Source organism: Colobus angolensis, unplaced genomic scaffold, assembly GCF_000951035.1.
Source record: "Colobus angolensis palliatus isolate OR3802 unplaced genomic scaffold, Cang.pa_1.0 Scaffold17, whole genome shotgun sequence".
Taxonomy (NCBI): domain Eukaryota; kingdom Metazoa; phylum Chordata; class Mammalia; order Primates; family Cercopithecidae; genus Colobus; species Colobus angolensis.
Window position 1 is genome coordinate 10,776,565 of NW_012114821.1, and position 17,178 is coordinate 10,793,742.

General features: G+C 44.7%; 1 protein-coding gene across 7 annotated transcripts in view; it reads left to right on the top strand.

Annotated features, from left to right (window-relative positions):
* Nucleotides 1–17,178, top strand: part of ZFAT (zinc finger and AT hook domain containing) — a 234,020-nt gene that overhangs the window by 194,521 nt on the left and 22,321 nt on the right. For 6 of the 7 annotated variants that reach the window (XR_001001369.1, XM_011938135.1, XM_011938140.1 and 3 more), the window contains 2 exons: nucleotides 4,883–5,009; nucleotides 7,750–7,880. The exons of the other annotated variant lie outside the window; for it this stretch is intronic. Coding sequence is in view for 5 of the 6 variants with exons in the window: in XM_011938135.1 (XP_011793525.1) it covers nucleotides 4,883–5,009; nucleotides 7,750–7,880 (258 nt within the window). In the remaining variant the exon portion in view is untranslated. The remainder of the gene's footprint in view (nucleotides 1–4,882; nucleotides 5,010–7,749; nucleotides 7,881–17,178) is intronic. 7 annotated transcript variants of the gene reach the window in all.

Sequence of the window (17,178 nt, forward strand, 5' to 3'; positions counted from 1 at the left end):
TATTTCAAAGTAAAGTAGTTACAAAAAATAAGAAATGGGGTCATTATATGTAAGGAAAGGAGGCAGAGAGCAAGATGGAAGGGATAGGGAGAAGCTAAATTTCTCAGAATACCCTGCTGTGTAGATTTGACTCTGATTATATAAAATATTGTAAAAGTACTTTATATAATAGTAAAAACAAAATTTAACTTAAAAAGCAAGTCTTAAACATTGTGAGTAAAATGAAATAAATGATTCTAACTGTATATCAAATTGGTGACCTAACTACATGGAGAGGAACAATTTCAAGAGATTTCAAAACAGTTGTTTGATGGGGATGTAACCTAAGGGCAAAACAGACTGCACAAACTGCAGTTTTCAAGTATTCTGTTGTTGGTAGTAGGGATGATATTGTGATTCTGAGGCTGTTACTAGTGTGTAATAATGACAGTGAAACACATAAAATATGTTTAATTCTCTAAGTTTATAATGATATTTGGAAAAAACAACTTAATCACCTTTGTAGAATGTTAGAGAATCAACTCTTTATTTTGAAAATCGGTAAATTAAGACCAAGAATCAAGCAATTGTTCTATCTTTAGTTTTTAGTTTTTTTGAGAGGTAGGGTGTAGTTACCCAGGCTGGCAGGCTTTGGAGCCTCCCTTCATAGCTCACTGCAGCCTCGAACTCCTGGGCTCAAGCAATTCTCTTACCTCAGGAGACAGTAGATAGTCCTTTCTACTATCTTCCAAGTAGATAGGACTATAGGCAAGTACTACTATGCCTGGCTAATTTTTTGAAAAAAATTTTTAAATAGGGACAGGATTTCTCTTTATTGCCTAGGCTGGTCTCAAACTCCTGGCCTCAAGTGATCTTCCCACCCTGACTTCCCAAAATGCTGGGAATACAAGCATGAGTGACCATACCCAGCCCTATTCTACCTTTAAAAACAAAACAAAACAGAACAAAACAAAACCCTGTGTAAACATAACCAAACATTTGATGAGGGGAAGTTTTTTCTTTTGAAATATTTCAACTAACCCATGAAAAATAAGAATATTACCATGTTGCAACCTTCTAGTGGTGTCATGGGTTTAACAATGATCATCAGTTACTGCTGACATTACATAAAAGAGACCACCATCCAAAGCATGTCTCCTGAAAGAACTGCCCAATATCACCCATGCAGCATTCTTGGCAAAAAGGGAACCTGAATCTACTTAACCTTTGTATTTATATCCAATGACCAATTCACAGAAAACACCATGGATGGAGGAACATTGGTCAATTCCATGGTGATGCAATCAGCGAAACTTAGATTGCTGACAGCCTAAGACAAAACCCCTGCTGTCTTCAACAAATAACTACGAGGGGAGAAAAGCCAGAAATGGAGGAAGAGCATATGGGTTTTAAGTCTTATGAGACAGATTAATCAGTTCTAGTGTGTGAACCTCATTTAGATCTGATTTGAACAAACCTAAAAAATGAGGTAATTGGGGAAATTTAAACGTTGTCTAGACCTTTGATGATACTAAGGATTTATTGTAAAGTTTTTGAGTGCGACAGGAGCATTGTAGTTCTTTTTTGGATGAGTTTTATTTTTTAGAGATACAGTATGAAATATTTATAGGGGAAATAATTATTTCAGGATTTGCTTCAGAATAATCCTAGGGCAGGGCATGGAGTATGTGGGAACGTAGTCCAAGAAAGTCTGGCCATGATTCAACCCTACAGAATAGGAGAAAATTTTTGCCATCTATCCATCTGACAAAAGGCTAATATCCAGAATCTGCAAGGAACTTAAACAAATTTACAAGAAAAAACAACCCCATCAAAAAGTGGGCAGAGGATATGAACACATACTTCTCAAAAGAAGACATTTGTGTGGCTAACAAACATATGAAAAAAAGCTCATCATCAGTGGTCATTAGAGAAATGCAAATCAAAACCACAATGAGATACCATCTCATGCCAATTAGCGTGGTAATCATTAAAACGTCAGGAAACAACAGATGGTGGAGAGGATGTGGAGAAACAGGAATGCTTTTACACTGTTGATGGGAGTGTAAATTAGTTTACCCATTGTGGAAGACAGTGTGGTGATTCCTCAAGGATCCAGAACCAGAAGTACTATTTGACCCAGCAATCCCATTACTGGGCATATACCCAAAGGATTATAAATAATTGTACTGTAAAGACACATGCACACACGTGTGTTTATGGCAGCACTATTCATAATAGCAAAGACTTGGAACCAATCCAGATGCCCATCAATGATAGACTGGATAAAGAAAATGCGGTCCGCATGCACCATGGAATGCTATGCAGCCATAAAAAAAGGATGAGTTCATATCCTTTGCAGGGACATGGGTGAAGCTGGAAACCATCATGCTCAGCAAATTAACACAGGAACAGAAAACCAAACACCACATGTTCTCACTCATAAATGGGAGTTGAACAATGAGAACACATGGACACAGGAAGGGGAACATCACACACCGGGACCTGTCGGTGGGTGGGGGACTAGGGGAGGGACAGCATTCGGAGAAATACCTAATGTAGATGACGGGTTGATGGGTGCAGCACACCGCCATGGCACACGTATACCTGTGTAACAAACCTGCACGTTCTGCACATGTACCCTAGAACTTATAATTAAAAAAGGAAAGACTTGCCATGATTGATAATTGCTGAAATTGGTTAATGGATGCATGGAGGTTTATTAGACCCGTCTCTCTGCTTTTGTGTGTTTAAATTTTTTTTTTTGTAAAAATTCTTTTGAAAAGAGTTTTGGAGTCTGACAGACTTTGAATCCTCTGTCACCTATAAACTTCTTGCCCTTGAGCCATTGTTTAACCCTCGTGGCTTAGTGTTCTCATCTGTACAGTAGGCTAATAATCCCTGAGAGCTCAGAAGCACTGAGAGAAAGTGTGTGTAAAATGCTGAGGCCTGAATGAGCCCCCTGGAGGCCCTCAGAAAATGGCAGCTGCTATGATTATTGCAGATGTTGATGATGATCACTGTTAAATCTTCTTCTATGCAAAAACAATTAATCACCTAGTGTTTCATGTATTAATACATACTGGAAGAATTTACTCTTCATTAACAAAATAGACACTTGAATGTCAATTACCGACGTAAAACTCAATCCATCTTGTCAGTCGGTGCTTTTATAAATGCGTGCAGTGATGCCCCATCTCCACTGAAGGCCCTGCTTCCAGCAGATGCTAGCATCTTATGCAGAGCCGTGAACACAACAGAAATAGTTGACATAAAGCCAGGTAGTTGACTCCATACTCATCTCCATAAGATGGTGAGCAGCCAGGAAGCTGTCCTGCAGTGGTCACCAGTGGAGTAACAAGCCTCCTCTTCCAGCAATGTGTGTGTCACCTGGCTCCCAGGAATGCCTTGCAACAAGCACCACCCTTCCTGACAGCAATTATGACATGCTTTCCCCAGAATGAGGAGAAACCTTTCAGGCTGCGTCCTGTCCTTTCACAGGCTCAGGCATTGCCTGAATCTACTGGCAGCTAATCTGTTGCCTCATGGTACTGAGAACAAAATATTCTTCTTTTTGTTCATTAATGCATTCATTGAATATTTTGGGGGTGTCTACTGTATGTCAGGATGGAAATACCTAAACGGACTTGGCCGGTTGACTGTGAAGAAATATTATATGCTATTCTGAACCTCTGTGTCATTTACTGATATGTACTTATAGAGCATAACTTGACTCCTGTACGTTTTGTCTGAAGTCCTTCTTTTTGTTCTTCTTGATTGGTGACATTAATGCATCCATCCTTATAGTTTTGCTTGCACTCTCCATCCCTTCCAGAAAGAGATAATTATTAACATCTAGTTCTATAAAAATTCTGTTCCACCTCTTCTCTCTTTGAGGCACGAGGTACCTGTGAATGCCACTTTAACTCCTCCTACCCTCACAAGTCCTGATTTTGTGCAAATATATTTCTTGTAGTCAGTTTTGTTTCTTACGCCTTCATGTACGAATAAGAATGGCATGGCTGGGCATGGTGGCTCACACTTTGGGAGGCTGAGGTGGGTGGATCACAAGGTCAGGAGATGGAGACCATCCTGGCCAACATGGTGAAACCCTGTCTCTACTAAAAATACAAAAATTAGCTGGGTGTGGTGGTGCATGCCTGTAATCCCAGCTACTCGGGAGGCTGAGGCAGGAGAATCGCCTGAACTCAGGAGGTGGAGCTTGCAGTGAGCCGAGATCACGCCACTGCACTCCAGCCTGGGTGACAGAGCGAGACTCCATCTCAAAAAAAAAAAAAAAAAGAAACAATGGCACAAATAGCTAAGATTTGCTGAACTTTTACTCTGCCAGGACCTGCGCTCTCCATATGCTGTGTAATCACTGGTTCTCTCCCTTCCACCATCAGCTGCCCTGTGACTGTGCCCCTTCCTCTGTATAATCACTCGCCCTACCCCTTCCATCCTCAGCTGCCCCGTGGCTGTGCCCCTTCCTCTGTTGGCCACATGGCACCCAATCCCCAGGGTAAGGCGCAGATCAGAGGTAGTGTTGGGAGCAGCAAGAGGAAACAGGGGAGCTGTTAGAAGAGCGTATGCAAGAATGTCTGAGCTGGTCAAATCTCTAATTGTGAACAGCATCCATAAACTCTGTTTCCCACCGCAAAAATGTACAGCAGGGGCTTTTTACCAAAGCTGGTTTTTAAAGGTCTTGATCCTCACAGAGAACTTTTCTCTTTGGGAATTATATTTATGGGAGCAGCTGGTTCCTCAGGGGTGCCAGGTAAACGAGATGTTGCAATGTATTGCTTTCTTATATGCATTTGTTCTATCTTAATACATTATCTTGGAACTTCTGGGCAACAGTCGATCTTTTAGGAGATGACCTAGATATTATGTTTTTATTTAGACAGCAACAGAAGCTCCTGAGGAGCCCTCCACCCAGTATCTCCACATCACAGAGGCCGAAGAAGATGCTCAAGGGACACAGGCAGCAGTGGCCGCGCTCCAGGACCTGAGATACACCTCTGAGAGTGGTGAGGACACCTGCTCTTCCTTTGCCATCTCAGAACTCTTTCCTAGACATGTGAATGAATGCATTTGCAGATGAATGATGTCCATCAGGTGATCTACTTCCGAATCCCTGACCCCGCGTTCAGACTGCAGAAGCAGCCCCGTTGTCAGGCACCAGAGATCTCTGCCTCCAGAAATGCTCTAGAAGAAAGCCAAAGCAGAGGGGAGGCCTTAGAACAGGACTGCAAGATTCTCCCGCATCTTATCACATTTAATTCTCAGAACAGCCTTGTGAGGAGAGGAGATCTGATTATTCTCACTTCACGGATGCGGAAGGTTGCTTTTTATTGTTAATGGTTGGCTAATAGTTAATGGTTGTTAGTGGTTGGCTGAAAGTCACTCACTTTAGGATGTTGGAGCTCATCCTGGAATCTGGGTCTCCTAACTTCTTGTCATGGCATCGTCGCATTCCGTGATTCCTCAGGGACATCTCCTCCAGGGCCTACAGGGGCCAGGCAGGCAGTGCCAGGAGGTGGTGTGGGTTCAGTGGGTGGTCGAGAGTGGCAGAGACTCTGGCATGTGGGGGTTCACTTTGCAGACCTGCAAGGCCAGGTGGCTCATTCTCCAAGTCCTTCCCAAAAGGCGCAGTGAGGATTTTTACATCAAATGTCATGATTTTCAAATGTTAGATCAATTCTAAAAAAAAAAAACAAGCCACTGTACCAGCCTAGTGGCAGTTGGGGCATTATGCTTAGAAAACAGTTTTTCTTGATGCTGTTTTTAAAAGATGAACAGAACACAAGTTGGTGTTTCATACCACAGCCCTGTACAAGGGCAGAGGTCAAGCAGGTTGGGTTAAAGAGGAAGCATTAGGTGAAATGCAATGGTGATAGGAAATAGGAGTTAGGAAGACACCATTTTTCCCCAGTTCTTAAACCCCCAAACTCCAGATTGTAAGGAAGCTGCACAGAAAACTCCTGTGGGCCAGTTGGTTTAGGGAAGATTAATTGGCGGGGCTGTGTTCACTGCCTGCTGAGCTGCAGGGAATTTGGGAGGCAGCGCCTCCACTTCTGCAGACGGGAGAGTCAAGGCCCAGGCTGTTAAACATGGTTGTCAGCACTGAGGTCCTGTCAGAACTTGAGTTTCCTTCAGGACTTGAGTTTCCTTCCATGATCCAGTGACATCAGTGATTGCTCAGGACCTGCAAGATGTAGCCCGTCTGTCTTCATCCCCTATGGGCACACAAACAGGCACACACGCACACACACACCCCCCGACACACACACAGGCTCATGCTCAGACTCATTCACTCTCTCACATCTTCTAAGGCCCTCCGATGTCTCTTCGTAGCTCTTAACTTTGCAGCTGAAAAGGCCAGGCTCAGCTTCTCTGGCTCCTGCCTGGCCTTGTCACTGTCTCTTGCCACCCCACCCCTGGGCTGTGCTGCCCTCGGCCAGATCTGCAGCTCTCAGAAGGGACCCACACTCCAGTGCTCCCTGGGGTATGGCGTGGTTTCTTCTCCCTCGCAGCCTTTTTCTGCCAAACTCATCCTCATCTGCAGTACTCAGACTGCAGGTCACCTCCTGAGAACACCCCCCTTTTCTGCACTGTTTCCTAATTGCACTCCTGACATGGGACCTGCCAGGTTCTGTAAGGATTTGCCTACAGTCTGGCTTAGGAGCGGGGGGTGAGTGGGAAGGGGTAAGACTTTGTCTTTATTCTTATTAGAAGCAATAGTTCCTAGGGTTTGATAAATGGTCATTGAGGGAGTCTGTGGATGCGGAATTAGAACCTCGCCTCAGTAAGTTGCACAGGTAAATGTTTTTGTCCTTGCATGTTCAGAGTGGTTGGCTGCAAGGTACATTTGCACCATTTCCCTTAAGGAACATGTGTTTGGGGAGTGCCGGGCGATACATTGTGAATATAAGCTGGCCACTGCCTCAGCCACCGGCTTGTCCTACCTTCTGCATGAGACACGTTGAGTTCCCCTTCTCTGATCTCTTATTGATTGACTCACATTGGAACACGGCCCACAAAAAGCTGCCCATGAGGATGAAAATGTTGGCAGAGACTGCAAAATATTATGCTAAGGTGGAGATCAAGCAGTCATTTCTCTTTTAGTAAATTAATGATCAGGGTCAGGGTATGCTCAGGACGGTTGCAGATGGCCTGGCAGATGGTGGGAGCAGGCAGGGATACTAAATAGCTGCCCTGATGATGCAAAATCCCGTCTTTAGAGGTGGTTAAGATAGAGCCCCCAGCTTCAGTTGGTTTGGAGTTCTAAAGCCCACTGGTTGAATAATTGAGACATCCTTGGATGTTTTGCCCATAACTTGTGGAATTTCTTGGCACACACTTTCATTGAGTCTGCAGCTGAACGGGCTGGCTGGCACTCCTCAGGAGTTCAGCTTCGAGGGCAGCCACGTGTCCGCATGTTAGGACTCAGAGCACATGGGTTCGAGTTCTGGCTTTGTGGTGTAACTGACTCAGTGACCCAAATGAGGATCCTACAGAATGCAAATAACGTCTCAATGTCCCATCCTCACAGGGTTGCTTAGGGTTTTGAGATGTTCTTACAGAAAATGCTTTGTAAGCTATAAAGCACCATACAGATTATTTCTGTTGTCAAAACGAGCGATTACGGAGAGCCCATGCATCCTCTGGAGAAGGCGTCACCTGAGGGAACAGACGGGCTGGTTTTACATTCCATGTCGTTTAGCACCAGTGGCCTGAATGGTGTCCTCTTTGCTTCTTCCTCTTAAGGTGACCGACTGGACCCCACAGCCGTGAACATCCTGCAGCAGATCATTGAGCTGGGCGCCGAGACCCACGACGCCACTGCCCTTGCCTCGGTGGTTGCCATGGCACCAGGGACGGTGACTGTGGTTAAACAGGTAGGGACCCTCCTGTGAGTATTCATCCCCGTGTGTCTCACAGTCAGCTTCTCTCCTCTTCCCTGTGTTTCTAAGTCTTTAACTTACCTGAGGTAGAACTTGGAATGAAATTGGTCAGTCTCATACCTTTTCTTTTCTACCTCTGATCTCATGGGAGTGCTTCTTCAATAGCTCTATATATGGGAGATGTTTGGGGGAGAGGTATAGTATATTTAAAAAAAAATTCTGGAAAGTCTCCGTTCATTTTCTTTCAAAGATTCCCAGAGTGAGAATGAGCATGATGTGGACCATTGAGACACATCTCTGGTGAAAACAGCTCTCAGTGCCTAAGTCCCCATCAGTAAATTGAGCTAGTAGGATGCATGGGGGTAGCCAGAGAAGCCAGGAGGATTTCCCAGTGGACTGGCCTTCCTAAATAGTAAACACCTGATCAGATCAACACAGGCTACTGCTGTGGTAGGAAGAGATGGTCAGTTTTGGAATAAAGGTTACTCCACTTAATTAATCCTTTATCTGCTTGGCTCATTTCCTTTTCTGTCCTCAGTGGAGACTTTACCATCTGTTAAAATGCAATGTGTTTGATAATTAGGTCATCCTTTAGTCTGTTTATACCTATCTCTCTGTCTGCTACCTGTTGTTTCATTTTACAAAAGATTTTAGCTGGCTTACACAAATACTTTAAAAACAGAAAACCAAAATAGTAAATGCATCAAAACCAGGGAAATTTGTAATCTGAAATCAAAGTTCAAGTTCACAGAGAAAGTAGAAATGCAAACCATGGAGTTTCTCACATTTAGCCACTCCTGTATTGACTCATTTGGTATTTATTGAGTGCCTACTGTTGTCAGGCAGAGTTCTAGTTGCTGGGGTCTAGGAGAGAACCAGTGTCTGCCATCATGGTGGTTACTTTCCAGTGGGGAAAAGGATAAGCATGAATAAACCAGTATGACATAAAGGATGTCAGATGGTGAACAAGTGCCAGGAGAAAAGTAAAGCAAGAGAAGCGGGAGAGGAGTGGGATCCAGGAGTGTGGGTTGGGATGACTTTGTAAAGGGTTATTGGGGAAGATCTCTGACATGTGAGGAGAGACCTGGAAGAGGTGTGTATTACTAGAGTTGTCTGAAATTGATTAAATTTGTTACCGAATTGTATAACAGAAAACAGAAAGGAGGCGTTAAACAGTTAACTCAGGAAAGGGGTTAGCTTTTCCTGGCCCTAACAAGATATTTCTTAATGAGGCACTGACACAGGGACGCCTGAGTGATGTGTCCCTGGTGGCCTGATGAGCCAGGAGGGGACATCCCAGTGCTGTCTCCACAACTGTCCCCCGAGTGTGCCCAGGGCACAATGCAAAGCATGAAATTCAGGCCAAGTAATTCTCTGGGGGAATTAGTAAGTACATTCGGTTTCAGCTCTTGGGTTTCTTGACCTACGGACAAGACTTAGCATATCTAGATGAATGTTTGGATTGCATGTCCTAAAATCCCTCCTCCACAGTGTGGTTTCTCTCAGGAGTCGAGCTGGAGAGTAGGCAGGGGGTTGCTTCAGTCTGTAGCAATCTGGTATCTGCATCGGCTGAGAAAAGATTCATATCCTTCCAGGCTAAGTACCTTTTTAGCTTTTCTTGGTGTTTACTAGGTTGCCATCTTCAGATTGTCCTACGAATCTCTTCTGAAACTCCTCATTTGCATCTTGACATGTGGAGTCCCCACCTGAACCTGGTGCTTTAGGAAGGTCTCTCTGAGATGGTATCAGGAGGAATTTGAATGTTTCATACACGTGAAATCCTTTTGAGAGTGCAGGAAGGCGCCTCTGATTGTGACTTGTGTCTTCTTTCTAAGAACTAGATTGATTTGCTGCTGCTGGGAGACATGATTTATTGAGCCTCGCAGGCAATGCAGTGATACACGAGGTCACAGGGTTTGGGTTACAGCTTAGATATGCTTCGAGGCATTAGATTGACAGCACAACAAGGGATGAGGCAGGTAAGCATCCAGAACCACCAGTGTCAACAAGCTAAATGTGTTTGCAGGAGGAGAAAATAGTGCCGCCCTTCCAAGGATCTTCTTTCTTATTGCAAACACAGCAAAGAGTGCTGTTGAACACAGTCGTGGGGAACTGCATTTGGAAATGTTCCCCAAGAAGGTGTATGTCCTGGCCATTATCTTGTCTGCCTGGCCCTGCACCTCGCTCAAGGCAGCTCTTGATAAATGACAGAGAGGAGAGTGGGTGGACAGACTGCTGGGTGGGTAGACGCTAAGTACCACTCCTATAGCAAAGGAAATGAAGTGTTTCAGGCTGTCCCAGGTGAAAGGATGCCCTCTAGATTCTATTGTCCTATAGTTTAAATTGAAATATAGCTGTATTTATTAGAAAAATTGGTTTCAACCTTTTTCTTTTAATTAAACTCTGGTTTAGGGTTTTTCAGTCAAGAAATTATGCCTGCTTAAAAACTGTGCTGAAGCACTGACATGTGAACCCTGGTGCACCAGTTGGAAAGAGGAAAACTTTTCCTCCTGTGGGAGGCACCTTGATATCGGGGGCTTTCTCTTGTTCCAACCCAAGACATCACACATAGTAGTTGCTTAATACGTGTTATGAAATAGAATTGACTATGCTGGAGGTTTTGATTCTTCAGCTGTATCCCATAAATCAGTATTGCCGGAGAGAAAAAAGCAAGAATTCCTCATCATAAAGTATGTGATGTATATTGCAGAACAATGTTTCAAATTACTATGGGATAGCATGTTTTGAGATCTTTTTATATCTCTTTGCTATACATCTTCCACAAGACCAAAAACAAAACAAATTCTACATTGTACATAAGTTGCTTCTGGAGGGTTAAACATTTCAAAATTTATTTCTCATATAAACAAATAGATACATGCTCTATTTATAATTTTCATGATTTATTAATGTTAACGGAAAAAAATCTTATATATCAAAATTCATCAATAATCACTGAAAGTGATTAATCCCAGGTCTTTTGGGGTTTTCAGCTTCTGGGATGAAAGTAATGGCAGGCCTGGTGTGGGGCTGGCAGTGTTGGAGAGAAGAGAACTGGGAAAAAACTGTTTGCTTCTTGCTCTTTGAAGAGACAAGGAAAAAATTTTGCCCATAATTGAGACCATTTAAATTCTCTGTTGGACGCAGAAATGTGTCTTCAATGACTTCTTGTCACCTTCTCTCTTTTCTTGAGTGTCAGCGTTAAAAATAGATTCATGGAGCCCGAGCATCTCCAAATGCTCAGAAAGAATCACGCTTGCGTGCCCCGCTTCCAGCCCGGCAGAAGGGCCCACGTGAGAACCTGAGTGCCACTAAGTGTGTGTTTGTTAAACCTAACAGTTTTCATTAAATAAGATGATTCCTTTTGTTATCGTTGTTAAATCTTGCATTAAGGTTTTACAAGGGGGAAATTTGTATTCAATAAATAGAACTGCCTAAGAAGGTAGATGGAAGACAGCTAGCTGCACAGGAAATGCTATCATGAGCATCTCTGAGTCAAAATTAGTTACTTAAAGGAAAAGAAAAACTGAAGAAAATAACAGCAACCGTCATCACCAGTGGCTCATGGCTTAAATCACTCGTGGATATTCTTATGGATTGGATTTTATTTTAGACTCAAAGCTGAAGGGGTGGCGTGCCCCTCCACACCTGGGGTAGATCTCATCAGGTGGGACAAGAGACTGAGAAAAGAAATAAGACACAGAGACAAAGTATAGAGAAACAACAGTGGGCCCAGGAGACTGGCACTCAGCATACCAAGGGCTGCACCAGCACCGGTCTCTGAGTTCCCTCAGTTTTTATTGATTATTATTTTCACTATCTCAGCAAGAGGAATGCAGTAGGAGAGCAGGGTGAAAATAAGGTCAGCAAAAACATGTGAGCAAAAGAATCTATGTCATAATTAAGTTCAAGGGGAGGTACTATGCCTGGATGTGCACGTAGGCTAGATTTATGCTTTTCTCCGCCCAAACATCTCAGTGGAGTAAAGAATAACAAAGCAGCATTGCTGCCAACATGTCTCGCCCCCGCCATAGGGCGGTTTTTCTCCTATCTCAGAATTGAACAAATGTACAATAGAGTTTTATACCGAGACCTTCAGTTCCCAGGGGCAGGCAGGAGACAGAGGCCTTCCTCTTTTACTAATCCACCTCATCACAGACGCTTTACGGGTGTCGGGCTGGGGAACATTCTGGTCTTTCCCATCCCACAAGGCCATATTTCGGACTATCACATGGGGAGAAACCTTGGACAATACCCGGCTTTCCAGGGCAGAGGTCCCTGCGGCTTTCCGCAGTGCACTGTGCCCCTGGTTTATTGAGACTGGAGAATGGCGATGACTTTTACCAAGCATACTGCTTGTGAACATTTTGTTAACAAGGCACGTCTTGCACAGCCCTAGGTCCCTTAAACCTTGATTCCATACAACACATGTTTTTGTGAGCTCAAAGTTGGGGCAAAGTGACTGGGGCAAAGTGACAAATTAATAGCATCTCAGCAAAGCAGTTGTTCAAGGTACAGGTCAAAATGGAATTTCTTATGTCTTCCCTTTCTACATAGCCACAGTAACAGTCTGATCTCTCTCTTTTCCCTACACAAAGTAACACTGTATTTATGGTTGACAGGCACTCATTTAGTAGGCATTTACTGAGCAACTGCCATGTGTTCACTCTCTGGTTGTGTTAATTTCCTATCACCACTGCCACAAATTACCACAAATTTATGGTTTAAAACAACACAAACTTATACTGTCTTACGATTCTGGAGGTCAGAAGTCTGTAGTGGTTCCTGTGCTAAAATCAAGGTGTCGGGAGAGCTTGTGTTTCTGGGAAAGATTTTCCTTTCTCGCCTTTTTTGGCATCTAGAAGCCACCCGCACTCCTTGACCCAAGGCTCCCTTCCTCCATCCCCAGAACCAGCAATGGCAGGCAGTTCTCACATCCACTCGCTCCGACCTCTGCTTCCAGGTCAAATTGCCAGCCTTCCTACTCCCTTTTTTAAGAGCCCTTCTGATGACATTAGACCCACCCAGATAATCCAGGACTCTCCATCTGGGATGGCTTCTCCATCACCAGATCCTTAATGTGATCACATGTGCACATTCTTCCTTGCTGTGTAAGGCCACATCTTCACAGGCCTCAAAGATGAGGATGTGGACATCTTTGGTTGAGGGCCATGGGCATTACTGTGCCCACCAATCTGGGCTGCAGAATTAAGATAGTTCCCACTCTCAAGAGGCAAATAGTCTAACAAGGGAAATGACTTATTTTTTCATACAACAAATACTCCTTGAGCTGCTTTTACCAGCCAGGCACTGTTCTCAACACTTGGGATAGTTCAGTGAACAAATCAGACAGACGATATGGTTGAGAAGCTTACGTTTCAGTTGGGGTAGATAGCCAATTCACATGCATGTAATAAGTAAATTATAATAATACGTTAGCGGCAAAAAGTGCAGCGGACAAAAGAACAAGCAGAACTGGCCGAGAGGTATGGAAAATGCAGTTTTCCTTAAACAGGCAGTTCCAATCGAGAGTGATGAATGCTTCAGGGAGGTGGCCCAGGGACCCAGGAGTGCTATGGGGAGCACCAGGGGCCCATGGACCTGGGTCTGGGGTAGGGGCAGGTGCTGAGCAGGGAGGCTTTGTGAGTGTAGGGTGGGAGCAGGGCTCCAGGCAGGGGTGGGCACAGGGGCTTGTGGCTGGTGCCAGCTGGGTGACTGGAGGCAGAGGTAGGGGTGGTGGAAGAGGCCCTGCATAGAGTAATGACTTGCCTGGTTGTAACATGGGACAGGGATTCCAAGTCTCAGAATTATCTCAGACTGGTCTCTCCCTTCTGCCTACTGGGAATCCAAACAGTTTGTGGCCTTATGCCATATCTGAGGGCATAATGTCCTTTTGCCATGGGCTTCCTGACCTATGTTACCCTCTTGAAGTCACACTGGCATTTTTAACAAGTGACAATTATTGGTTTTTGCAAATAGTGAACCTGCACTGAGCATTCCTGCCCTTTGATATTTAGCAGAACAATCGGTGCCTGTCTAAGACTGTCACTGACATTTGTCTTGGCCTGTGGTTCCTGGGTCCACCAAGCCAGCTGCTGCACCGTGCCCTTTCTTCTTTCCCTGGGGGTGTTTTAAGTAATAAGTACACCTTATGATGATACTGCATCTTCTTTTTAAGAAGGTCAGGATAATTGAACAGTTTGCCTTTGTGATAATCTTCGGTCTTTCTGAGTTTTGTGTGTTTTTTAAATTTTGTATTGTTTTTACTGCTGAGGGTCTACCCTAAACAGCAGACTGGGGGTGCTGGGGCATTGTGGGGTATCAGCCTCTGAGGATGGGGGAGGGAGTGGGGCTCCCAGTGAAGTGGTGTGAGTCATTCGTTCATTGTAAAAGTTACTTTTCAGTCCATGTGCAGGTATGAATGGACAGGACATTCCCCTGTGTGTAAGAGCTCACCTGATGCAGTCTCGTCCAAGTGAGGCTGTCCAGCAGCATGCACTTTGCCAAGCCTGCTTCTCTGTGACTCGGTCACCATTCCTGCTTTACTGAGACCTGATAAGAAATACATTGTGTTTGTCAGAGTTGCTCAGAGAAACAGAACTCATAGGAGTGTGTGTATGTGTTTGTGTGCGTGTGCATGTGTGTGTGTGTGTATGTAAAAGAGGGAATTGGCTGATGTGACCGTGGAAGCTGACAAATCCCAATGTCTGCTGTCAGCAGGCTAGGGTCCCAGGAGAGCCAATGGTGTGACTCCAGTTTGAAAGCCTGCAGGCTTGGGACGCAGGAAGGGCCAGTGTTTCAGCTTGAGATCAAAGGCAGGAAAAACCAGTGTCCCAACTTGAAGGCTGTTGGGAGGAAGAATTCCCTCCTTTTCAAAAGGGGAGGGTCAACTTTTTAATTCTATTTAGGCCATCAGCTGATTGGATGGGCCCCACCCACACTAGCGAGGGCCATTTGCTTTATTCAGTCTGCCAGTTTAAATGTTAATCTCATCCCAGAACACCATCACAGCCATACGTAGAATAATGTATGACCAAATATCTGGGCACCCATGGCCCAGTCAAGTTGACACATAAAATGAACTATTACGCATGTACAAATGTGTTTCAGGGTGTGAGTGTCTCTTTGTCAGTGAAAGGGTATTATTTGATTCAAGGGTGAAATTCTCAGTTTCACAGAGACAATTTCGGTGGACAGATTTCATGGTGATTTAGTAGCTTCTAGAAAACACATCCATTGGCAGATCCATATTTCTATCACAGTTGAGATTTTGGTTCAGGGTTCAGGAATCAGCTCTATCCTGCGTGTATTTGAGAGAGTCACAGCTGAGGACTGTGCCAGCACGGTGCACTGACCCCCAGGAGTCTTCCATAGAGCACCAGCACTCCACTCAATCCTCCTGGCCATGAGCAAGCAGACCATTGTTGCCACTGCCCGCATGGGAGTACATGTCCAGTAGGAACTGGTGGTAGCAGCACTCTACGTGGAAGGCCCATGTCTCTGTCCACATGGGGCATTTCCCCTGCAGCCCAGGAGTTGGCTGCCCCTGGCTTATGAGCCTGGGGTGGGGATGGGGTGTCACACACACTGTCTGCCAGTTTTGGTGCCTCCTGGGGTTGCCCCTCTCTTCTGTTGGTTGTTTTCCCTGCAGTGTGCTAGGTGCTTCCACACTGTGTGGTGGGGCCTCAGTGGGAAGGAGCAATTTGGACTGCCTCAGACCCACGGGCACCCGCCTCTTCCCCATGCAGGCCCTTAGCCTGGCACAGCACAGAATTATTCTGCCTTAATCTTGTTCAAAATCCCAAGTGCTCCTCCGACATGCTTTAACCACTGATCAAAATGAAACAAACAGAAAACCAAGCAGGAACCCCAGCTTTGCCCAAATCACCCCACCTCTGCCCAAATCACCCCACCTCCTTCTCCCAACTGCTTCTACACAACCTTTGCCACCTTCAGCCTTCAGGTGGGTCCCCGTGATGGTTGGCAGTGTTGGGAGAAGAGCAGGCAGAGCTCCCACCCTGGGCTCAGCATACAATGTGAAGTCTGAGAGGGAGCTTAAGTAGCAGTTCTTGCTGGAAGACATATGTTTGTTGCCACCCAGCATTGGAATTGCTGTTTGTTATTTGCAGTTCATTATTTTTTGCAAGAAAAGGCACTCTACTTCAGTGGAGACCACATACATCAGTTGCCTGTTTGCAAGGAAGTGCATGTCCGGTCTGTCATGTTTTAATTTAAGGCCCTGAGTAATGTGGTCCCCTGACCTCTTTCTCACTGCCCATGTGGACAAGGGCCCCTGGTGGGGAGAAGCCACTCTGCGGAAGGGACTTCTCAGGTGCAGCCTCTGGCTTGAGAGAAGCCTGGTGTCCTGTGGGCCACCTGAAGGGATGCTCAGACCGGCCTCCTCCTGTTGGGGGGCAGATATTGAACATTTTATAAGACTTGTGACAAAATAATGAGGAGGGGGATCTAGAAAGTGATTTATATGAGGCTTCAAAATCTATTTTTATTTTTGCTTTTAAAAACAAGCACTCTGTTCTACAACTGTGATTGTAGTTACACAGCAAAAGATCTGACAGAAGAACCCTATTGGTGCAAGATACTCTTCTAACTCTTTACAGATTGTGGTGTAAGAGAGCCTGGCCATCTGAATTGTCTTAAAGTGGGACCGAGATGAGATCTCTTCTCTAATCCTAGCCACAAAAAGGATTGAGTGAAGTCCATCCCATTTTTCTGTTATCCCTCTAAGCTCAAATAACTGGTGAGTTAATGGAATTTTCCTTTTCTTGTTCCCACAGAGGCACTTTTTGGACTTGTACTGTAAACAAGTCTCTCCCTAAGTTCAACACAATTCTTGCAGTGCAGATAAAAGGAGAGTCACTGGCTGGCTTTTCTCTTACTTTTCTTTCCACTCACCTTTCCCCTTCAAAGCCTCCTTTGACTTCATTTCATCTTGCCTGTGCTGAGTGGTACATTACAACAGCAGAACTGTATTCTCTCACGCTGTAATGGAACCCTAGCATCTTCAATTGTATCATTTACTCCACTTTCCCGTTAACAGTTTTTTTCTGTCATTATTGTGGCTCATCTAAGGAATCAAATCCTTCCAAGAAGATTAAAAGTATGTATAATCGTAAAAGAATTGATGGTAACAGCAGTTTCCATCTGCCATAACTGCTTGTATTTTCTGTTATTCTTCATTGTATTTGGGTGTCACACCCAGTCCATGCTTGCAGACTCTGTAGTGTAATGAGTCACGATGGATTCAAATGCCCGTGGAAGACCCAGGCAAGAG